The sequence below is a fragment of the Polypterus senegalus genome, chromosome 15 (genome assembly GCF_016835505.1).
Source record: "Polypterus senegalus isolate Bchr_013 chromosome 15, ASM1683550v1, whole genome shotgun sequence".
Lineage (NCBI taxonomy): Eukaryota > Metazoa > Chordata > Cladistia > Polypteriformes > Polypteridae > Polypterus > Polypterus senegalus.
The window spans coordinates 92,966,169-92,991,651 of record NC_053168.1 but is presented as its reverse complement, the minus strand read 5'-3'; the positions used below and the strand labels follow the sequence as shown (position 1 = coordinate 92,991,651).

Below are 25,483 nucleotides of genomic sequence, written 5' to 3'. Positions count from 1 at the left end.
CTCATCTTCCTCTGCATAAGCACAGTCCTTCACACGTGAATATTTACCGGCAGTGTTTGTATTGGATTTGCGCTGATGGACGGCCTTATATGGGCAGGCACTAAATTACAAACGCTAGTGGCAGCCTGTCTATGAACTTAATTTAATATAAACTTACGGTTCACGCCGTGCTTTGTTTCAGCAGTAGCTGTACTTATGAATATGCTTGTATGCATCATTTGCTTCATAATGTTTTTCTGCCTTCTCAATTGTGAAATGGCGTTTTGTGCTCATCGCTGTTTGGAGTTCTTCCTTGTTCTCTACTTACGTAGGAGGCGTGATGATGTCACACGAAACTCCGCCCCCCACGGCCATCTCCAACTCAACTCCATTACATTATATGTAGAAAAATAGGTTCCAGTTATGACCCTTACGCGTAGAATTTCGAAATGAAACCTGCCCAACTTTTGTAAGTAAGCTGTAAGGAATAAGCCTGCCAAATTTCAGCCTTCTACCTACACGGGAAGTTGGAGAATTAGTGATGAGTGAGTGAGTGAGGGCTTTGCCTTTTATTAGTATAGATATGTTGTGAGAGTTATTGCTGCTACAGTTCACATTTTGTTTATGTCAGGCATTTTATATAGCAGTATTTTATATTGGGCCTTTAGTAATTTGTTTTTGAAAAGTGTTTTATATTTGATACATTAACATTTTATGTTTACATTCTAAGTCAAACATTTGCTCAAATGTTCTAAATAAAAGAACAGAAATAATTACAAGTTGAGTACTTCTCATTTTGATTTTTAATTTAAATGAAAAAAAAAGGAGTGGTGATTATATAAACTATTCACTGAATACAAAGAAAATGTACTATATCGTGATATCGGGATATGAAATGAAATATCAGGATATAAGATTTTGGTCATATCGCACAGCCCTATCCAAAAGCACACTTATTGATTTTTTGATTGTTTGCTTTAATCTCTCTCTCTCTCTCTTTCTCTCTCTCTGACGTTCTCTGCGCCTGACGGAGGAGATGTGAGCAGAGGGGCTGTTTGCTTAGAAGATACTGACGCTCCTCTAAAAAATGCCGCGGCAAACTTAAAAGCACACGTATTGATTTTTGGATTGTTTGCTTTTCTTTGCAAGTGCTCTCTCTCGCTCTCTGAAATTCTCTGCTCCTGAAGAGAAGATATATTTGCATTCTTTTAATTGTGAGAAAGAACTGTCATCTCTGTCTTGTCATGGAGCACAGTTTAAACTTTTGACTAAAGGGTGTTATTTCATGTCTAGAGGGCTCTAATAATGTTAACAGTGTGGGAGAGTTTATAAGGGCTTAAAATATATAAAAATAACTATACAAACATATGGTTTCTACTTCGCGGATTTTCATCTATCGCGAGGGGTTCTGGAACACAACCCCCGCGATCGAGGAGGGATTACTGTATTTGATATTTGGCCATCAGCCTACACACATTATACAGTTCATGTCTACATTTTGTCATTTATTACTAAAACATGAAAAACGTTTGTTGTAACGATGTGTTTACATAGATTGTTGTACACACAAAACACACATCAAATTATTTCCCCTTACAATTCTGGGTAGTTTACTCCTAGATAATCAAGGCAGGAACTGGGAGAACTTCTTGCCCGTTCTGAGGCAGTTGGGGTGGGAGGTATAGCAGGCTGCTTGGGCTTATCAACACAAAAGACACTGATTTACAAGTTTTTTCATTGGCTCTGGTAATGTATAGTGTTAAATGGAACTTTAGTTTGTAAACGAAGATGGTGATGTACACGGACTTGCCTTCTTAGAAAATTGGTTTATATCAATTTGCAGGTGAAACAAATGTCCTGTGTTTACAAGTTTATAGCCAGCAACAAGAGGCACTGTCCCCCATTTTCTTTCTCACTGCATTGATAAGCCAAGAAACACAAGCCAGGAATGACACTAGTTTCATCCTCTTCAATAACCACAACACTCCAGCAAGAAAAAAAGAAATTTTCAACATTTGCAACCAAAATTTCCCATATCTGCATATAAAGCCCGATGTTGACACAAAAGAGGACTCACCTGCAAATGTTCCATCAGTGCAGAAAGAGAACACAGAAAAAATGTGCCCTATTCATAAGACACTGAACCCGCTGAAAAGTACTGAGCACTTTGAGTGAACCCTTTAGAAGAACTTCCTTAAACACAGCTGAATCTGCCACAATGCTGTTCATCTGCCTCTTATCAAGCTAAGGACTCTAAAATGCCAGTTAAATGTATACAGTGTAATGGAGACTGTCATGTCTCAGCAGTAGCATCTGCTACAGCCCCTTGAGATGCAGAAGCTACTGTCTCAATCTCAAATAAAAGTGAAAAAGGTGAAAATAATTCCACAAATACTTCCTACATTAACTTGCCACTGCACCGAAGTCTGTGGGGAAGCTCAGTTACCCAGGTCAGGTGCAAAGATATGTCTAGTTAAGAGTGTTTTCCTAGGGTCAAAGAAAAAAAGCAGTCAACATGTACAGTATGCTGTGCTTGATGACCACAACCACCGCCGACATGCCAGGTCATTGTTTTTTGACCTATTTAATATTCAGGGACATCTTTACTCATCTTTACACCTGCTATACTTCTTACACAGAATTCTGGTGATTTGTATTAGCCAGGAGACTTTACAGACAAGGACCTGCACTCTTCTCCACTGACTTCTGTGTAAGCTCTGACCAACAAGTTTTGGACCGGTTTGTGACAGGAGAATCATTTTGCTTTTGTCAACAGTTAAGAATGAAACATAATCTGTTTAGGTTAGATTATTGATAGTGGCATCATAGATGCCTGACAGGGAGTGTTCTGCCTTGCAGAACAGCTGTCCGTTATTCAAAGAAATGTTAACACTGCAGAATTACAGGAAGTTTGTGGGAAGAAAGCATACTTCGCAAATAGTGTGTGTTTGTCAGTCCCATGGAAGCAATGCCTGTAAGTACAGTACATCCCCAAAATTCACAGGGGTTATGTTCCTAGAGCACCCACAAATTATGAAAAACTACAACTTTTGGATGTGCCATTTAAATGCCTATTTTTATTGTTTAAACACTAAATACAGTATGCCTCCAAAGCACTTTACATTCTGTTTTTAGGTAATGTATTAAGCTGAGTTTGCAACGAAATTTAAAGGTAAACCCGTCTACTGTACAGTACTGTACTGCTGTGTCTCCAACTGTGCTAGAATGTAAACTACTGATGTTACCGCTATAAGCACTTCGAGCTACTTTTTGTATGAAAATGTGCTATATAAATAAATGTTGTTGTTGTACTGTAATTCATGCAAGCGCGTTTTCTTTGGTATGCGCGGTCGTTTTTTGTTATAAGTAAATACAGTAAAATGTACGGGTACTCTCCAATGATGAATGATATTGATGATGAAGTAGCTGTGCAGTATGATGCAGAGGATTTAAAACTCCTCAGGTGGCGCCTCTTCTTCAGGCGCTTCAGGAGGAGTTGTATCTTTGGACGGGTGGTGGTCTTGTGGAGTTTCGTGCTGGCCTTTCTTTATAGGTTTCAGGAACATTGTGATAGGAAGTTGCTACATTGTCTCCTGTAGCGAACTGCTGGTACAATTTCCATGCTTTCTCATGGATGAAGTTACCATCCAAAGGGATGTTCTTATTCCTGCAGTCAGTGATCCACAATGTCGAGGTAGATTCCATTCTGACGATATTTTTATTCCTTACGGACATTACCTTTTGGGCACTATCACAGAAACTTAGATACGGTACTCCAGATCACTGCTGCGTTCTTCTTGATGTAGCGTGCGGTGCATTTATTAATGCCATAGAGGTGTGCTACTGCAGCATAACTTTTTAGTACCCAGAGCAAATCCAGTAGTTCAACCTTCTCCTGGAGCCTGGAGTGTTTTAAACTTCTTCTGGCGCTTTGGCTCAGTGTCAGAAGCCTTAGAAGGTACAGGGCATTTAAGCAACATCTTGTGCATTTAAGAACAACAAAATGAATACAATAACAAAATGGAAAAAACAAGGACACTCAGCTGGAGACGCGTCACAGGGCAGCATTCAATCAGCAGCAAGGAGAAATGAGTAACGCTCTCTGATTGGCTAATTTCACCATCCCAAACAGCATTTCCCTCAGCGTTTGCTTCCTGTTCTCTCAACAGCAGAGTATTGCCAAAAAAAACAGGCATAAAAAAAATTGCGGAGGATATTTGTGCTTTCCGCTAACAATTAATAGTTAGGTTAGAAAGAAAATTCCGAGAATGAGCAGGTCCGTGAACCCTGAACCCCGACTTCATGGGGGTCTACTGTATTATTTTAAATTGGATAAATATATAGCAAATATGCTGCCTACAGAAAATCAGCAATAATTTGTAATGTACTTCAGTTTCACTCATTTTATAAAATCAAATTTTTGTAATCTATCAGAAGTAATAAGTGATTGCTTTTCTGTATATAATATTTGTAACTTTTTTAAACCACCAAAGGCTAATATTACTGGTAGGCAGTGAGTTGTAGTGGTTAAGGCTTTGCGGATTCATAATCTGCTACTGACACTGTGTCCATGAGCAAGTCACCTGCCTGTGCTCCAATTGAAAAAAACAAAACGCAACCAGTTGTATCACAAATGTTGTAAGTCGCCTTGGATAAAGGAATCGGTCAAATGAAAACAATACTCTTTAGTCACTGAAGATTTTTAATCTTGAACATGCAATGCACAATTGTCAATGAGGAAAACACTTTTGCATTAGATCAATTCCTGCTTTTTTCTTTTTTTTTTCCTTTTGTTGATGGTCACTGCAGAACAGTTTTACAGGAAAGTGCATTCTTTAAAACTGAAACAGATAATCAACAGGAATATTGAAAATTTTAAGGATATGATCAGTTAGAAGTTTAAGATTTTCAGTGGTTTATGCCGTTTACTCAAGTACAGTATTTCTTTTTGTATTTGTAGTTCCCCTATAAAGTTCACAGATGAGAATTTATATGCAAATCAATGCTTGAATCAGATACACACAAGTAATAATAATAAATTTTATTTATAGGGCACTTTACATTAGCAGTAAATTTCAAAGTGCTACATAAAAGGTTTAAACAAAGGCAAGGCAAGATAAAAACAAACAAAACAACAATAATTATAGCATTCTTGTTAATAAGCTTTTCTAAATAGAAAAGTCTTTAGCTGTTTTTTTTAAAAACGACCCACAGTCTGCTGTGTTCTTATGCTCTCTGGTAGGGCATTCCAGAGCCGTGCAGCAGCGGCTGCAAAGACTGGGTCACCCATTGTATGAAGTTTGGTCACAGGGTGGCGAAGGCAGTAGGTATTTGCAAAACGGAGGTTTCTACCAGTGGATTGTAGTATAAGGATTTCCTTTAGATATTGTGGAGCATTTCCATGGATACACTGGTGAGTAAACAAACAGTTTGTATTCGATACGGAGGTGGATAGGGAGCCAATGAAGTGACCGAAGGATTGATGAAACGTGTTCATATTTCCGCATCCTCATCAGGATTCTTGCAGCACTATTTTGAATTTGTTGGAGCTTTTGAAGGCTCTTGTTGGGGATCCCGATGATGAGTGCATTACAATATTCCAACCTGGATGAAACAAAGGCATAAACCAGCTTTTCAGCATCACAGAGAGAGAGGTAGGGATGGAGTTTGGCTATGTTTCGAAGATGAATGAATGCAATTTTACAAAGGTGATGGAGATGTGTATCAAATGACAGATGGGAGTCTAACTTGACACCCAGATTTGTAACAGAAGGGGAGAGGGTAATGGTACGGTCAGAAAAGGAAATACAATGTACAGAGGAACGAAGTTGATGGGGAATGCCAATTAAAAGAGTTTCAGTTTTAGTGCTGTTCAGCTTGAGGAAGTTCTTAGACATCCAGGCCTCAAATTCCTCCAAGCAGGATGATTGATCTGCTTGAGGGTTGATGGAGGTGTAACAGAAGTCAAATCCAGTCTCACATAGAGCTGCATATCATTGGCATAGCAATGGAATGAAACTCCATGCTTGCGGATGATGTGACCCAGGGGTAGCATATAGATATTAAAAAGAGTCGGCCAAGGACTGATCCTCGTGGGACCCCACAGGTGACAGTGTGGGTATGAGATTTAGCATCCCCCAAGGCCACATTCAGTCCTATCTGTAAGACAGGACTCGAACCACTCCAAAGCAATGCCAGAAAGTCCAATTATATAGTGAAGACAATGAAGGAGAATATTATGATCTACCATATCAAATGCAGCTGTGAGGTACAGGAGGATAAGGAGTGATGGAGAGCCCTGTTCAGCAGCCATCAGGAGCTCATTGGTGACTCTGACCAGGGCTGTCTCTGTACTGTGAGAAGTTCGGAAACCATATTGAAATTTTTCAAAAAGATTGAATTTTTTGAGGTGATCCTGAAGCTGAATCAAAACAATAATTTTCCAAAACCTGAAGGCTGGAGATTGGACAATAGTTTGTTATCACTTCAGGATCCAAAGAGGATTTTTTTTAAATGAGGTCTAATTTTTGCGGTTTTCAAGGCCAGTTGGACTAAGCTGCTCTGGAGAGAGTGATTAATGATATCAGCAATGAGAGGGCTTAAGTCTGATACATTAGCTTTTACAAGAGGAATAGGAAAAGGGTCCAATGAACAAGTTGAAGGCCTCATCATCTGCATGATGCCCTCCGCTTCTTTAACTGTCGTACAGAGGAACTGGGAAAGGCAACCCATTAGCTTTGATGTAGAAACATCCAGCGATGGAGGGCTGGAGACAGACAATGAGGAGCGGATGACATCTACCTTAGAGGTGAAATATTCAATAAAATTATTGCACTGCTCCTCTTTGAAATTATTAAAGGCGTAGGTATGAGGATTGAGTAAATGATTTATCATGGAAAAAAGTTGTTTGGAATTTCCAGGACTGTTATTGATTAAATTTGAATAGTATTGAAGTCTGGCAGTGGTCTGTGCTCTGGAGTAGTGTTTTTGGTGTTCCCGATATGCTGTGGACCGTTAAACTGGCTGCACAAAACGCCACTCGAGGGCTCGCCCAGCTGCTTTCATTTGTCGAAGCTCACTTGTAAACCACGGGGCAGATTTTACAAAAGAGACCACTCATGATTTAACTGGGGCATGGGTCTCAAGGATGTTCTGGAGCCTATTGTTGTAATAATCAACTAATTCATTGACAGAAGAAAGGTGTGGAGCAATAAAGTTCTTGATGTCAGCATTTAAATCAGTAACATTTATTTTTTTTCCAAGTTCCTGAAGCGGATACAGCATTGTAGTTTAGATTATAGTGAATATGTGGGTAAATCCATTGAGACAATTTTGTGATCGGAAATACCCAGAACAAGTACTTGGAGGTCAGAGATGAGGACTGAGTCAGTAATGACTAAATCGAGGGTATGACCCTTGTTGCGAGTGTGGAGCTCGACAAGTTGCCTCAGATTTAGGCAGTCCAGGAGCTCAAAGAGCTGGCCAGCAGAATAATTAGAGGATGTGTCCACATGAGTGTTCAGATCTCCAAGAATCAGTATATTTGATGTTGTAAAGAAAGATGAGAGCAGCTCATTCATTTCTGTAATGAAATCAGGGTGTTGTTTTGGAGGTCTGTAAATAAGAAGTATTGTTATAAAAAAATGGATGTTTGCAATTAATTGTCAAACATTCAAAAGTTGAGAATTTAGGAAGAGGAAGAAGTGATAATTTAAAACCTATCTGATGGATTACAGCCAGACCGATGCCACTTCCAGAGCTGCAGGCCTTTTTGATGTAGGTGTACCCAGGTGGGCAGGACTCGTTGAAAACTGAGTATACCTTGGATTTATGACAGGTCTCAGTCAAACAAATAATGTCAATCCCCCGGTCTACAACGTGATTATAAATTAGACAGGCTTTATTTGTCAGGGACTGAATATTAAAAAGTTCAACTTTGATGTTTAGCAAAGTATTGTTTTTAACCAGAGGACAAAGAAAGCTGAAACCCACTGCTGGCTTTCCATCTCACCTGGATGCCACCGAGCAGTGTTTTTAGTCTCCATGGTGATGGTGCTCAGATGACGTGGTCGGGCTGCGATGGAGCGAGTTGCTGATGACCACAAGGATGGAATGGAGCTCCAAGTCTTGATGTAAACAAACCGCCGACCAGACCCCCTATTGACGTGACGGGGGCGACTGAGGAGTCCAAGCTGTTTGATGATTGTGATGTCTAATGGAAGTCTGTGGTTAAGCTCCAACAGTTGCAATGGCAGATACTGAAGCATGCCGGCGAGCAGAGGAGATATGGTCCTTATGTAAATAGTCAGCTGTGGTGCAAATTGCAAAAGGACTCCAGAAGAAAGACAATGACCAAGATCCCCAGCGACAGAGCTGACATCCAGGAAATGTAATAGCAGGCAGAACACTTGTGGATGAAATGCGGGCAGTTTGCAATCGACTCCAAAAACCTTAGTTCAGATGACAACATTAAGAGGTATTCTGCAAGAAATCCCAAATGCCATCCACAGAAAACTCAAGTGATATCAGTCAGTTGGAGACCAATACAGGCCAACGCCGATGACACAACGCAAGTCAGGCCAACAACTGCCGCAGGTAGGAATTCCCCCAAAAGCAATGATATTAAACACTGCAAGATGTTAACAGCAAATTACAGCCACCACTAAATGCTAAAGTTCTGTATAGCATCCAGAAAACAGCTGCAATCATAAGGGTCAGTATCCTGTGTATTACACTATTATATTAAATTTAGGAGTGTGGAGCATTTACCCACTAAATTCAAGCACCATACTGGGTATACAATGTACAATTCTTGCAAGCTATTGAGCCTGATATGTAGCCTCTGACCGATTTCCTGAGTTGGCCAAGTTTCAGCTTCATTGACCACTGTTTCACATGCAATAGAAGAGGAGTTTCAATTGGGCTATTGTACAATCAGAAGAATTTCTGTCTTGTCAAAAATTTAATTTGGCTGTCTAACAGTGTGAGCGGACTCAAACCCAATTTTCCAAAGGCATTATCAAATTTCATTGTGTATCAATCACAGTATTACTGTACATTGGGTATTGCTGTTGCTATGCTCATTTTCACATTATTTCAGAAATCTAAATATCATTACAACCCATTTACAACTAAACAGCCAATGAAAAGTATCTTTGGAAACCTTTACAGAGACTATATCTCTTTAATTCTCTCTGTAAAATAGGCAGACAGAATTGTACTCAGAACTGTGCCTCAACCATCTGTGTGTCCAGCTACACCCTTTTGTTCTCTCTGTACTTTTAAGGTACAGCACAGTACAGCAAGAGTCAGGAATACAGCTCTTTTCTTTATTGACATTTAAAGAAGCCTGTGGCCATCATGTTTTTTTGAATGGGTAAAACCGTCCATTGGGGCCATGTATATGTATAATTTGAACACCTATGTCGCGGCACATCAGTCGGACTTAACGTTACAATCTAAGCACATATACAATAGGTAACTCTATCCTGCAATACTAGTAAAAGCTTGACCAAGCTTTCTTCTTTAGGGGTAATTGCAAAACAGGGTGGTCCAGATCTAATTATGCAATTTTCATTTTGCTGTAACTTAAGTTTATTACTCCGACCCTGTATCCAACTGAATGGAAGACAAGTGGGACAATACATGGAAAATCAGTGAATTAATTCAATGTAAGTCAATTTTCGTTTATTACAAGATATTTCAAACAATTCTTTTGTCTTGTATTGTTTTCCTGCATTGTATTAAAAGTTGCATAATCAGATCTGGACCACCCTATATATCTCTGGTATAAGACTACTGCTTATCCCTTAGACTTGGCTGCAGCATGATTGAAGAGCGAGGGTCTGGTGGTTTAGGTTGGTTTTCAGCACCGTGACAGGGGGCTGGAGGTTGACGAAGCAGAACAGGTAACAAAGGTGAGCACCGGTAGGCATCTGTGAGTGCCAGTAGCCAACAGCAAAACACAGTGCTTGCTAACCATTGAGCTTTGTTGAACTTTCAACCTTTTGTATCCCAGTTAATTAGGAAGTCATTGATTTCTGCTGGCAAGTTCCTATACACTCAATCAACTTAACAATGTCCAATTAAATGGGAAACATGCTTCAGTTACATTGTTTCGCATTAATTTCCAAGGGTATCAACAAAAGTGGCACGTGTTTTTGTTAAAAATATGTGTTTCTTGATGAGGACTTTGTTTTTCTTTGAATTAACTTGTTGCAATTAAAAGTCAGATGTTTCATTTTTTTCAGTGCAAGATGACGGATCTTCAGCAAACAGCGCTTTTTTTCTAACCCTTCTTACTAATTTTTACAAGGGGTGCCATTAATAGTGGAGGGCACTGTATATGCAAAAGCATATATATATTTTTTTTATTATTTTTATTTATTTATTTATTTATTGTTTTCCCCATGTTCCTATGATTTTCTCTGTGAAGGAAAATGTTAAAAAGTATCCTCTCTTATCCAGTTTCCATCCGTGTCCCTTTGTTACTGTTAAAGATCTAATTTTAAAATAACAGTTTGGATATCTATTACTATTTCCTTTCATAATTAAAAAAAAAAGTCATATCAGCTTGTAATCTAAATTTGCTTCAACTGAAAGATTAATTTTCTTCTCTCTCTGTATAACTCTTGCCTTGAAGGTCTACAATCAGCCTAGTCATTCTTCTCTGCTCTTTTTTTTTTTTAAAAAAACACTATGATATTTTTGTAGCCTGGAGAACAAAACTGATTGCAGTACTCCAGATGAGGTCTCACTAGTGCATTATATATCTTAAGCATAACATCTTTCTCACTTATATTTTACACATCATGTTATATAACCGAATATCCTATTAGCTTTTATTACACATGTATGTCGGAGGATCTCCTCACAGGCTTGAACAAGATATGCTATATCCCACCAAAACAACAGGGGGAGCTTTCACTAACCTTCTCTTCTACTCGCTCCACAGCACAGAAAAACTGCCCAATTAACTATGCCTCTTCCAATTTGCACACCATAAGAAGGCCAGCTGCCAAGAAGAAGGTGTCATTTCCATAACGAGCAAACCACCAGACAGAACTGCTGTGATCAACCCTTATTATGACTACCAAAGAGTTTGTTAGCTATAGTTTTGTCTGAGGGGTCATTTTTTCTTTGTCACCTAAAGGTGTGTTTTTTGGGTTTTTGTTTGCCTTTTAACCAGCATTAAACAGGATGACCCAGTTGGTTTCCCAGATTTTCTTCTGTTGCACCGACCTGCATCCGGCCACACTTTCTAAATGAATTCTGCACATTGTTTAGATGTACTGACAAGTTCACTACAACTCCTAATTCCTTCTTAAAAAGTGTATTCGGTGTTAAATCCTCCCCTTGTGCATTCAATTTTTTTACTTACTATATTTAATATCTTTCATTTATTTGCACTAATTTGATCTGGCACAAATCTACCCCAATCTGTATTCTGTCAGAGTGCCTTTGTAATTATGCATGATTCTTTATTACCTGCCATTTCACCTAATTTGGTATCATCAGCATACTTAACTAGCTTGTTATTGATAATTTCCTATGTAGAAGTATAAATATTAAAAAGTGTCGCGGCCCCATAAGTGATATCTGTGAGCCACCACTTTTTTTTTTTTTTATATATATATAAAAATCACCCAATTCTGAGAGGATTCCTTGCACCACAATCAATTGCACCAGTGTTATCAGGTCCATGTTACTTTTCTCAGATTTCCAGCATATTAGTAACATACAACTTCCCTGTCTGCGCCCATGCTGAGTGTTCATTAACACACCTCAGCACATATTTATCAAGCATCTCAGAATTACTCCTAGGAATTGTACTAGAAGTAGGACTAGAATAAGCATTTTCCCCTACCTCAAAGAAGGACATTAGAAAAGGTTATAAAGCATCCTAAACTTACTCCCATGCGAGGAGTAGGATGCCACATTGGAGAGCAAACAACATCTCGATTTCATGCCACCAATGACTGCAAATTAACACTCATGAGGGAAATTTTGTAGCTTTCTATTAATAACACTGAAGTTTCATCACAAATAATATTCAAAGCAGAAGAAGGAAAACATAAGGTAGCATGTTGCATTAAGCTAGATGTTGCCACTTTGCAACATTATGAATAATACTGTAATGAACTACGAGACAAAGACCAAGACACAAATTCACTGAATGGGAGTAAAGCCTGAAAATAGGCACATTTATTTAACAACGAATGATTCAAAGCTTCAAAGACCTTCCAGCTGTTATGGCTATCGGAAATTCATAATAAAGTAACAGTTATACTGAAACTATAGCCACAACTATTTCTGCACTGCTACTGAAGTTGTGTTCATTTTTGCAGTGTTCCTGATCATGTTCCAGAGATGCAAGACATGTCTGTTTGTCCGAGTGAGATCCCCTCTTGTGTTTGGGAGTCTCTATCAAATGTCCCGGGAGCTTCCAGCCTGCATTTTTGAACGTTCCTGGATTGTAAAGTGTAAAGCAAATGTCACAGTGGCTCAATGAATGGGCACCCAAATGTACATGCATGAAATTTCACTGCCAATCACATGTCTAGTCCAATCTATCTTCAAGGTAATATGTTGACTACTACAATACCGTTTGCACGCATGACAAACCAGTGTACGGATACTGTAATGTTGCTTGCGATTTACAGATGCCTAATTATACAGACCTGAGGCAATGATCTTTATGTGCATGCACATTTGCATGAATATAGATTGCTTCAACATTACCTCATGTTGAGTTGTGGGTAAATGAAAAATTATGATTGTGACATAGCCAAATAATCTCTATTACAAAGCTGCATTTTACAGATAACTTTACACCTTTTTTTAGGCTGACAATGCAGGTCTTCTCAACTTAATTTTAGTTTTCATTTTTGAAATAATTTTCTTGCTGTTAAATGGTACAAGGGTTAAAAACAAACTCTACAAATGAAAGCCATCCACCACGAGCCACCCGTACATATTCATCCAGTGAACGGCGGCTGGTGATGGAGGGCCGGTGTTCACACAGCATTTGCAGTGACAGAGCAAGCCGAATACGGGCGCATAAAGCATGTGGAATAGAAAGCAATTTATGTGCTGCCTTTCTTTTCACTTGTTGTATATCAAGATGTAATTCAAAACACCTGAAATTCGAATGCAATGCTCAATAAAAACTTTACCGTATGGACAGAAAAATCACGAGTGAGTAACGTTTCAGTTTATTTCTCAGGTGCCTGCTTTTTGTTGACAATAATTCACCTGTCACTTCGCATTCGAAGTATGCAAATATAGAGAAAGTATACTGATCATGAAAGAAAAAAAAAATACAACCTCAACATTTTGATGAATCTTGACGTTTTAGAACTCCGAGTCTGAAAATACAGTTTTTTGGAATATCGTCTGTCTGTCTGTCTGTGTGTGTGTGTGTGTGTGTAGATAGATGGATGAAATTTGGCATGTGGTTGTTACACCAAAACTGTAGATTTGTGTTAACTCTTGGGCCAAATCCATTAACCGAAAGTGGTACTTCACTTGAACACAAACTCGATTTTTTTTCATTCATGCAGCTGCAGAGTCCATTTTATGCAACTTTACTTTTATAATTGTTCAATATATTATCAATTTGATTTGTTGTTGATGGTTCTTTAATGTACATAATATATCATTTTCTTGCAGTTTACTCCTCAAATATCCATCCCCATATCTAAATACACAAGAAAGTCTGGGGGAGACTCCCGATTTTTGAAAATAAAATGGCACTGATCGAGAGACTGACAAGGTCATCATACAAGATCAGCATATTGTTGCTGAACAATCACTTTTGCTTTAAAAATGTCATTTAACAATGAATCAATACAAACCTTGTAAAATTCCTGAGTTGGCAATGTCTCTACTGAACTACAGGTAGGAGGGGGAAGAAACTCTGCCAAGTGGTGAAAAGCTAAACATACTAATTTGTTTTTGTATTTATTCTATATTAATTTATCTTTCTTAGTTCATATTCACAGCTACAAATACCTGATATTGTGAAAATAATCCAGTAGCAGAATTATTCTTTAAAATATCTGCCCCATTTTTTCCAATGGTTCTCTCTCTATCAAATCAGATAGTTGAAATATCATATTCTTTTTGTTCTTAACATCAGCCATATCATACATATTGCATTCAAGCCTAAGAGCCCTGTTCTTCCTTAACTCTCATGATTTTCATGGTCACACCGGTCAGAACACAGTAGAATCTCTTTTCTTATTTTTTTTATATCTTTGCAGGCCTACAGGTGCAAAATTCTGTCTATAAATTGTTTATGCCCGAGATAAAATCAGAGATCAATATGGCTGGTAGAAAATAAAGCCCAATGTTTGAGATTTTTGAATAAAATATTGAAGGCATTTATTATAAGCACATTGTCGTTGGAGCAGGATATGTTGTGTGTTGTAGACATTTAGAGTAAAAAACCCTCACACCTTAAAATTCACCTAAAATTCATTACAAATTGGCTCATTCTGGGCAATAAAACGAAAAGAAAAAAAAAAAGTGTCAAAAGTGCAGATTTGTTCAGTACAAATGACATAGAAAATATTTTAGAAATTATAAAATTGTTCATATTCAGTACCTGGTTTTGATTATGCTCGTTTTTATCAGAAAAAAACAAAATCAAATAGTAAAGTGTGTTGTGTAGTGTAGCAAGCTTCCACTAACATTAAAATGTATATTATATCCAAACCCATTAAGTGTATAGTTTTTGTATCACAATGAGACAGAACTAAACTCCATAGTAGCTCTTTAACCATACTATAATTACTAAAAATATATATATATATTTTTTATTTCTATATTTTTTCTGACCTTACCTGGAAATTCAGTTTAGTTTTAGTTTTCCTTCATCGTGTATTTTTAGTTATATACATACATATACATACTTACATACAGTTCAGGCCAAAAGTTTGGACACACCTCCTCATTCAATGTGTTTTCTTTATTTTCATGACCACTTACATTGGTAGATTCTCATTGAATGCATCAAAACTATGAATGAACACATGTGAAGTTATGTACAGTGGTGTGAAAAACTATTTGCCCCCTTCCTGATTTCTTATTCTTTTGCATGTTTGCCACACAAAATGTTTCTGATCATCAAACACATTTAACCATTAGTCAAATATAACACAAGTAAACACAAAATGCAGTTTTTAAAATGATGGTTTTTATTATTTAGGGAGAAAAAAAATCCAAACCTACATGGCCCTGTGTGAAAAGTAATTGCCCCCTTGTTAAAAATAACCTAACTGTGGTGTATCACACCTGAGTTTAATTTCCGTAGCCACCCCCAGGCCTGATTACTGCCACACCTGTTTCAATCAAGAAATCACTTAAATAGGAGCTGCCTGACACAGAGAAGTAGACCAAAAGCACCTCAAAAGCTGGACATCATGCCAAGATCCAAAGAAATTCAGGAACAAATGAGAACAGAAGTAATTGAGATCTATCAGTCTGGTAAAGGTTATAAAGCCATTTCCAAAGCTTTGGGACTCCAGCGAACCACAGTGAGAGCCATTATTCACAAATGGCAAAAACATGGAACAGAGGTGAACCTTCCCAGGAGTGGCCAGCCGACCAAAATTACCCCAAGAACGCAGAAACGACTCATCCGAGAGGTCAGAAAAAGACAACGTCTAAAGAACTGCAGGCCTCACTTGCCTCAATTAAGGTCAGTGTTCACGACTCCATCATAAGAAAGAGACTGGGCAAAAACGGCCTGCATGGCAGATTTCCAAGACGCAAACCACTGTTAAGCAAAAAGAACATTAGGGCTCGTCTCAATGATTGCCAAGACTTTTGGGAAAATACCTTGTGGACTGATGAGACAAAAGTTGAACTTTTTGGAAGGCAAATGTCCCGCTACATCTGGCGAAAAGGAACACAGCATTTCAGAAAAGAACATCATACCAACAGTAAAATATGGTGGTGGTAGTGTGATGGTCTGGGGTTGTTTTGCTGCTTCAGGACCTGGAAGGCTTGCTGTGATAGATGAAGCCATGAATTCTACTGTCTACCAAAAAATCCTGAAGGAGAATGTCCGGCCATCTGTTCGTCAACTCAAGCTGAAGCGATCTTGGTGCTGCAACAGGACAATGACCCAAAACACACCAGTAAATCCACCTCTGAATGGCTGAAGAAAAACAAAATGAAGACTTTGGAGTGGCCTAGTCAAAGTCCTGAATCCAATTGAGATGCTATGGCATGACCTTAAAAAGGCGGTTCATGCTAGAAAACCCTCAAATAAAGCTGAATTACAACAATTCTGCAAAGATGAGTGGGCCAAAATTCCTCCAGAGCGCTGTAAAAGACTCATTGCAAGTTATCGCTGCTAAGGGTGGCCCAACCAGTTATTAGGTTCAGGGGGCAATTACTTTTCACACAGGGCCATGTAGGTTTGGATTTTTTTCTCCCTAAATAATAAAAACCATCATTTAAAAACTGCATTTTGTGTTTACTTGTGTTATATTTGACTAATGGTTAAATATGTTTGATGATCAGAAACATTTTGTGTGACAAACATGCAAAAGAATAAGAAATCAGGACGGGGGCAAATAGTTTTTCACACCACTGTACTTAACAAAAAAAGGTGAAATAACTGAAAACATGTTTCACATTCTAGTTTCTTCAAACCCTTTGCTCCGATTACTGCTTTGCACACTCTTGGCATTCTCTTGATGAGCTTCAACAGTAAAACCATTTCAGGTGACATTCAGTGAGAATCTACCAATGTAAATGGTCATGAAAATAAAGAAAACACATGTGTCCAAACTTTTGGCCTGTATGTGTGTGTATATATATATATATCTAAAAATACACGATGAAGGAAAACTAAAACTAAACTGAATTTCCAGGTAAGGTCAGAAAAAATATAGAAATAAAAAATATAAAAAAGCAAAACTATAATAACCTTGGTTTATACATGCACCCACTCACCTCCTTAACCACTCATAGATTAATGTCAGTCTAATGTTAGACTCTTCTGATTTCAGACTAATCTAACCAGTACTTGCCCTCTGCAGTTTACAATTCACTAACTTGTTTTTCAGTGTCAGGGATCTGAAGACTAGTCAGGGTTGAAGGAAAGCTGAATGGTGCAAAGTACAGAGATATCCTTAATGAAAACCTACTTCAGAGTATATTGGACCTCAGACTGGGCTAAAGGTTCACCCTCCAACAGAACAATGACCCTAAGCACTGTGATGGACGGCCGGCAGCTCAACCCGGCCAAGACACGCCTGGAATTGAAGGATGGGGGAAGGCAGCTACTTGCCTACACTGCTTCCCCCCAAAACGCTAGATGGCAGCTCCCCTGGAGTACACTGGTACCCCAGATTCCCACAGGGTACTATGGGACATGGAGTTCGGACACCCAGCCCTGCTGGGTGCCACCAGGAGGAGCTGTCAAAGGGACTGGGACGTATTCTTTCCTTATAGCCCAGAAGTACGAGGTAGTCATGAGGATGGAAGCCCTGAAGTACTTTCAGGCTGAAGAAAATCCCTGTTCTTTATTAGACCCAGAAGTGCCAGCCATTCACGTAGTCGGAAGGACAGAAGCACTTCTGGGTGAAGAACTATATAAAAGACTGCTGTGAACCCAGCAGCGAGCCAGAGTTGGGAGGGAATTGGACAGAGCTTGCTGGGAGAAGTAGAGGAGAGATTTGTGTGCTACTGTTGTTGTAGTTGTTTTTTTTATTGTGGTGGAGGCGCTTTGGGGCACTCTGTACTTGCTGCCAAAGGTACTTCAACAAAGTACTTAGTAAAGGGTCTTAATACTTGTGTCAAAGTAATGTTCATTTTTTTTTTTTTTTTTATTTCTAATAAATTTGGAAAAAATTTCTAAAATGTTTTCACTTCTTCATTTTGGAGTACTGAGTGTTTGATGTGGGCAAAAATTAATTAAAATGATTTTAAATCAGTGGTCTCCAACTCCAGCCCTGGACGGCTGCAGGTTTTCATTCTAACCCTTTTCTTAATTGGTGAACAGTTTGTGTTGTTAATTAACTCCTTTTCCTTTCATTTTAATTGACTTGTTTTTTTTAAGATTTGTTTCCCTGAATTTCTAAATTGTACCTAAGAATTGATTCATTTCTTTCCTTAATGGCACCTAAACAAAAATTATGTTGGAAGTGAGTGAGCCAACAGAAGCCCAACTAAGTCACAGCCTCAAATTCCAACCAATTTCAGTCCAAACAGTTGCATAATTAGGCACAGATTCTTGTTGTAAATTAAACCCATTCTTTAATTCCATGGCTTGTTGCTGCTCTCATTGTTCAATAGCATACATTTCCAAAATTGTTGATTTTCTCTTTTCCAAGCGCATTGTTAAAATTTTTTGGAGACCTAAGCAGACCAACATTCCTGAGACCTTCATCTTTATTTTCAGATACTGTGTAAAGGAGACACTTTGCTATTCATGTTTTGGCTCATTTTGTATCTCATTATTGTTTGGCTGCTAACTAAGGAAAAAGAAACAAATAAAGGGCCCGAGTTTCATGAGCAAGTCAATTAAAATTAAAACGAAAAGAATTTAATTAGCAGCCAAAACAGGTCACTAATTAAGAAAAAAGGTTGGAGTGAAAACCTACAGCCCCTGCAACCCTCCATGACCACTTTTGGGGACCCCTGTTTTAAATTAAGCCTGCAACATAGTAAAATGTGTAAAAGTCAAGTATTCTGAAGGCACTGTACATTCAGGTGAAAAACTGTACAACCCTTATATTTCTGATAAAGGAGATGCTACCATTATGTACAATATCAAATTTGGAATGAAAAAAGGTTCCTTTTAAAAACAAAAACCATGTTTATATATATATATATATATATATATATATATATATATATATATATATATATATATATATATATATATATATAGTTTTTATTGTCAACAACTTTTAATAAACAAAAATGTTTAGAAAAAATATGGAACCACTCAAAATTTAAATATCTTGTCCAGTTTTAACAGTTGTGATTTACTGCTTAATATACAACAACAATTGCAACTCTGAACCTGTCGAAACTGGGGCTTATATATGTCAGAACCTGCTGCACCTATGGTTTGGATCTCAGTTTTGAGCAAACGAACAAAATACATTAAATACGAAGTAAAAAAGTAAAAGCATTACTAAAATTTAGAAAGTCAATACCTAAAAACAATCCATTATTACAATAAATGCCCAGCTAAATATACCATTCTCGCAGAATACAGCCCATCCGTTTTCTGACAATTTATTATACATTTTCACACGTACATTTTTACGTGAACTTTTAAGATGGGCAACAAAAATACTGTAGTGAACATTTTAAACGAGTTTTTATATAGCTGATAATACAATTTCAAAATATGAAGGCAAGCATATTACGTGTTTTAATAAGTTCAACAAAAGTATTACTCAAATTATTAATAAACTCGTTAACAGTTGATCTGTTTTAGATAAAAACCGGCACTTTCTCTAAATTAAGAGAGTTCAAGGATCCATCATTCATTCCTTGAACTTTCACCAAAAGACTGGTCCTTAAACGATTCTGAACATCAGTCTATTTATATGTACATTTTCGTCCGCCTCTGTATCGATTTAAACAACAGAGCCACGTACGTGACATTTAAGACTTTACGGGGAAAAAAAAAGTTACTGGAAAAAAGTTAATGAAAAAAAGGTAATACTGTTTTAAGCCTTTTTACAATTTTATTTAAATATTACTTTAATCCGTTTTAAGAGGAAGGTAATTTCGAAAAAAACACGTTTGCATTTCTTTTGCAGAATGAAATACCTATTATTAAAATGATTAAATTAATATTAATGAAACAGTACGCATTTCATACTCAAAACGTAAAGCTACCGCGTGACGATATATATTAAGTAATGCACAGTATAAAGCTGGGTTAAAGTTTATATGCCTAATCGACCTAACTCCGGATAAACGAAAATTACATCGTTTTCCAGTTGTACGGTGATCCTGTTTCGCACAGCCCGCGGAAATCCTTTTACAGAAAGTCCTATAAAACTCAAAATGGTTACTCAACTGCTGGAAGCACAATGGATACCAATTGTTTTTTTTTTTTTTAAGAAAAATCCGTAAAACCATCAGGAAGCACACTAATCAATCACCCATAAAACATTCCCAAAATCAGTTTTAAGACAGATCGAACTCTCGTTTAACAAAAAAAAAAAAAAACTCGTAGACTAGAAACACAATTTAATAAACACGCGATGTTTATAGTAAACAGCACACCCACATTATAATAATACTAATGATTTGATCAACTCCTGCATTTACACGTCTAGGGTCAACTCGTGCTCATGCCACACCCGGGGGTTGCCAGATAGGATGTTTAAAAAAATGTAAGCTTAAAAGCCAGGCAGTTCTTTAAATAAAGACACCATTTTCAGGAACAACCAGCCTTCCTACCAAAGTTATTGACGGTTAAGAAACAAGTTAATAAACTTCTTGCTATAGACTGGTCAGGCTCCAACAATACGATTCCGTACATTTGTTGGAGATTAAAGAAGCTCCAAAAGTATAATGGCAGCGGTTCTTGCATTATCAAAACTTGCTGGTGGGAGCCCCGAGCATAGCCCAAACCTGTATGACCACTTACTTGTCCGTCTCCTGTGACATACTTGATCCAACTCCCCTTTTTTTTCCTCCGTGCTCCTGTTCTCTGTTGCGAAACTGGACTTTCAAGTCTGTTCAGGAAAAGGTGAATAGTAAGCCAGCGAGGAGATGGTAGAACTCGAGCTACAGGTAATTCTTCTTTTTTCGGATTCTTCCCAGCTTATCAGAAATGCAATCAGTAAGGACGCCGAACAACGTCACTGTGGTGAACAAATAGATTAAAAAATCTGTATTATTTAATTATACAGATAGATGCAGAATTACTTTCTTTATCAGTGCCACTTACTATAACAAACTTAAACTGATATTTACCGATGAAGAGCTGGTAAACTTTCCTTACAAAGGTGAATTCGTTCAATAAACTAATTTTGTATTCGACGAGAGATGAGCTGCAAGCGGATAGGCTGGGAAAGGACAGGTAGGGCCCGCCCCTTCCCTTGTACCTGCGCTGCGGGCTTGGCCAACTAAGGGAGACAGCTGAGCGAGTTGACAAAGCTCTTAGTGTCTCTTTGGCTGTAAGGCGGAGATAATGCAGTCTGCTTGCTTTATGTACTGTTAAGGAAGTGAGAGCCAAAAATATCAAGTTCCCTAAACAACAAAGAATAGGTGCAGAGGAGTTATTTATATGTTATTTTAACGAAGAGAAAAGCTGTTCAGCAAATATACAGTTACAGCTTTTGCTTTCAAACCTGCAGGCATGTTTTATGCATAGTATGTTGCATACTGCATTAGGTATTTTACAAGCAAGATATTGGTATGAACTTTTCCTGACTTATTCCAAAATCCAAGTAAATTATAGTGAACAAGTTACTCATGAAGAACAAGACTGACAATCAAATTTATTAATAATTTTTAAAGGTTCTTTATTAGTTTATTTGGCTGACAGCTTTATCCAAGGCCACTTACAACATTTGAGATACAATTTGTTATAGTTCTTTTGTTTTTACTACTTTGAGCACAGATAGGGGAAGTGCCAGTAGTAGGATCTGAACCCACAACCTCATGGATTAAGGTCCAAAGCCTTAACCTGTCCACCATACCGCCCTGCTGGTATGTGTGTTATAATGTGTATCTGAATTAAATTCTACACAATTCTAGAATTGTTCAAATAGTGTAAAAAATATAAATTAAAAATATGTATTAGGTGCATCCAATATTCTTATATTTTAACAGTTTTTACACGTATGAAATACTGCAGAGAAAAATACTATTTCCACCATTAGTGGTCATGTAGTTAATTAAGAATTGAATTAATTACATTTGTATTTTACATTGTACATTTATATTGCACCTTTTCTAACCCACTCAAACTGTTTCATCTAAACAGTGGTGAATTGCTTCAAGCACAACCAAAGTGCAGCATCCACCTGGATGATGCAACAAGAGAGATTTTGCACCAGTATGCTCACCGCATCACAGCTTTTAAGTGGTGAAGGTGTAATAGAGATAGTTAGCCAATAAGGGACAGGGGATGATTAGGGGCCAGAATGACCGGGCTGAGGTTGGTGATTTAGCCAGGACATCATGAACTATCCTACTCTTTTTGGAAGATGCCCAGGGATTTTTTTGCTTACAAAGAGTCAGGGCCTTGATCTTACATCGTATCTGAAGCACAGCACACATTTTTACAGTGTTGTGCCCCTATTAATGCGCTGGGGCATTGGGATCCACATACAGACCACAATATGATAATTTGATAGAATCATGCATAGATAGATAGATAAACTTTATTTATCCTGAAGGAAATTGCAGGATTACAACAGCAGACAAAAAAGGCATAAATATGAATATAACGGGAATTGAGATAATCTTACGTATTCTAACAAGGTACAAATGCACATATTATGAAGTATCTTGTAAGTATATTAACAAAGTTTAGGTATTTATAAGTGTATAAATACACTGATCCAATTGTGCAGATTGAGTTTCCATGATTCTTTCTTCACCTGGCCCCCTGTGAAAGTCTGTTCTTGGTATCTGGTGTCACACACATGTGCATGGTAGGCAGCTAAAGGGCTCAAAAGAAGGTAATTCCATACTAGGCCAGGGGGTGGAAGAGTGCAATAATCCTTTCTCATTTATCCCTGCCGACCAAACACAGGAAATTCTGCCTGGATCTGATGACATTATTTCTGTTTGTAGATTGAATGATGTCACTTTCTGGGCTCAATGATGTCACTTCTGGTTCGAGGCCCGGTTACATCACTTCCAGTTCTGGTCCCGATGGCATCACTTCCCCTGACCTACCTTAAAACCCACCATCTTCCGTCTGATACTCAGTTCTGTTTTGGACTCTAATCTGTAAAGAACTTGTATCTAATTGCCTATTTTTGCAGCCTTATTCAAGTATACAGGTGATTGCCGCAAATCTTTTTATGCTGTCAAGGCGTACTCTTTCACACTAGGAGGTTGGCAGAATGGCGGGTGTAAGTCACTGTAGCTGGTGCATGAGGACAGAGTCACTGGTAGCTGGTATGCAAAAGTGTCAATAGAAATTAGGGGTGGGGGAAGGCTGGGTGTACACTTGTACATGGTTTTGCAAAGTAAAGTGAACTGAGGTGGGGGCAAAAGGATAGTTGAACTTCATAGATTGTCCAGACACAGGGGTGTGTAAACTATGAGCAGAAAAGTAACATTTAGGTCTGTTAATGAATGGTAATTTAAAAGAGAATAACATTGTGCATTCAATTTACAAATTATTAAATATTTTATTGTTAGTCTATAGCTAGATAACATTTTGTAAAATTGAAAGTTGCTCTATTTTGTTTTGGATTATATTCCATCAATCACTTTTGTGCTTTTTTCTGGCCAATGTCCGTTTGGAGCAGCAATGAACACACGGCAAAAAATGGTCCAAGAAGTAATACCACTCTATCGCGTTGCATCATCAGTGGCTCTCCAATTTTCACACAACAGCAATTCAAAATTAATTTTGTTAAAATATTTTTGGACAATTTGTGCTATTCAAAGACTCTGGAGGAAACTTATATCCCCACTATGACATATTGGCATCTTAGCAATATAATCCTTATTGAAAATGCATTTTAGCACTTACGAGCGTATTTTCTTATTCCTGACTTTTGTCCATTACAATAAGGTGAAACTCTACAATGATGGGTTTAATGCACTTTTTAAAAGGATCAATGGATTTTATCTAAACATTTGCTTGGGTCCCAATAATATTAAATTGCTTGTTTAATTTGTTTATACTTACTTTCTTAGGTATATTAAAAATATATATTATTTACTAGTAATTGGTAGCAATAATCTGTTCACATTTCAAAATTAATGCTGAAAAGAATAATATTAATAAATGTAATACATATTTGTAATGTAGACAAAAACATTTATATCTTCGTCTTCTGCTTCTTCTTTTGGCTGCTCCCGTTAGGGGTTGCCACTGCAGATCATCTTCATTAGAACCTTAGAACATTAGAACACTCTAGACAAGAACAGGCCATTCAGCCCAACAAAGCTCACCAGTCCTATTCACTTAATTCTTCCAAAAAAACATCAAGTCGAGTTTTGAAAGTCCCTAACATCTTACTGTCTACCACACTACTTGGTAGGTTATTCTAAGTGTCTATCGTTCTTTGTGTAAAGAAAAACTTCCTAATGTTTGTGCAAAATTTACCCTTAACAACTTTCCAACTGTCTCCCGGTGTTCTTGATGAACTCGTTTTAAAATAACAGCCTCGATCCACTTTACTGATTCCCTTCATAATTTTCAACACTTCAATCATGTCACCTCTTAATCTTCTTTTGCTTAAACGGTATAGGCCTAGCTCTTTTAATCTTTTCTCATAATTCAACCCCTATAGCCCTGGAATCAACCTAGTTGCTCATCTCTGGATTTTTTCTAGCAAGGTATGTCCTTTTTGTAGCCTGGAGACCAAAACTGCACACAGTACTCTAGATGAGGCCTCACCAGTGCATTATAAAGGTTGAGCATAACCTCCTTGGACTTGAACTCCACACATCATGTTATATAACCTAACATTCTGTTAGCCTTCTTCATGGCTTCTGAACACTGTCAGGAAGTCGATAGCTTAGAGTCCACTATGACTTCTAAATCCTTCTCATAAGGTGTACTCTCGATTTCCGACTGCCCATTGTGTATTCAAACCTAATATCTTTACTTCCTATATGTAATACTTTACATTTAATGATATTAAATTTCATCTGCCACAAATCTGCCCAAGCCTGTATGCTATCCAAGTCTTTCTGTAATGATATAACGGATTCCAAATTATCTGCTAATCCACCTATCTTGGTATAATCTGCAAACTTAACCAGTTTGTTACTTATATTCCTATCTGAATCATTTATATATACAGTATTAAAAATAGCACTGACCACTGTGGAACACCACTCTTAACATTGGCCAATTGTGAAGAGGTTCCTCACACCATCACCCTCTGCTTCTTGTGTCTGAGCCAATTCTGCACCCATCTAAAAACATCATCCTGAACTCCCACTTCTCTTAATTTGATGCCCAACCTCTCATGTGACACCTTATCAAATGCTTTCCGAAAGTTAAGATAAATACTATCATATGCTCCACTTTGATCGTATCCTTTTGTTGCCACCTCATAGAATTCCAGCATGTTAGTAAAACACGACCTCCCTCTTCTGAACCCATGCTGACTGTTCAGAATGTGTTGCTCAATCTTATCCTTAATCATTCCTTCCATTAATTTTCCTGTGATGCATGTTAAGCTTACTGGCCTATAACTGCTTGGATTTGCCCTGTCACCTTTTTTGTATAATGGGATGATATTTGCCATTTTCCAGTCCTTCGGAAATCTCTCCAGTGCACAATGACTTCCTAAAAATATGTGTCAAGGATTTA

General features: G+C 37.7%; 1 protein-coding gene across 6 annotated transcripts in view; it reads right to left on the bottom strand.

The window, feature by feature from the left end:
* Positions 1 to 21,076, bottom strand: part of grhl2b (grainyhead-like transcription factor 2b) — a 357,473-nt gene extending 336,397 nt beyond the window's left edge. For 3 of the 6 annotated variants that reach the window (XM_039737648.1, XM_039737649.1, XM_039737650.1), the window contains exons 1-2: positions 20,944 to 21,076; positions 20,615 to 20,831 (exon numbers count right to left, since the gene is read on the bottom strand). In XM_039737648.1, coding sequence (XP_039593582.1) covers positions 20,615 to 20,634 — 20 coding nt within the window. In that variant the 5' untranslated portion in view covers positions 20,635 to 20,831; positions 20,944 to 21,076. Of the gene's footprint in view, positions 1 to 20,614; positions 20,832 to 20,917 lie in introns of all 6 variants that reach the window. The other 3 variants (XM_039737652.1, XM_039737646.1, XM_039737647.1) reach the window with 2 other exon arrangements.
* Positions 21,077 to 25,483: the final 4,407 nt, after the last annotated feature.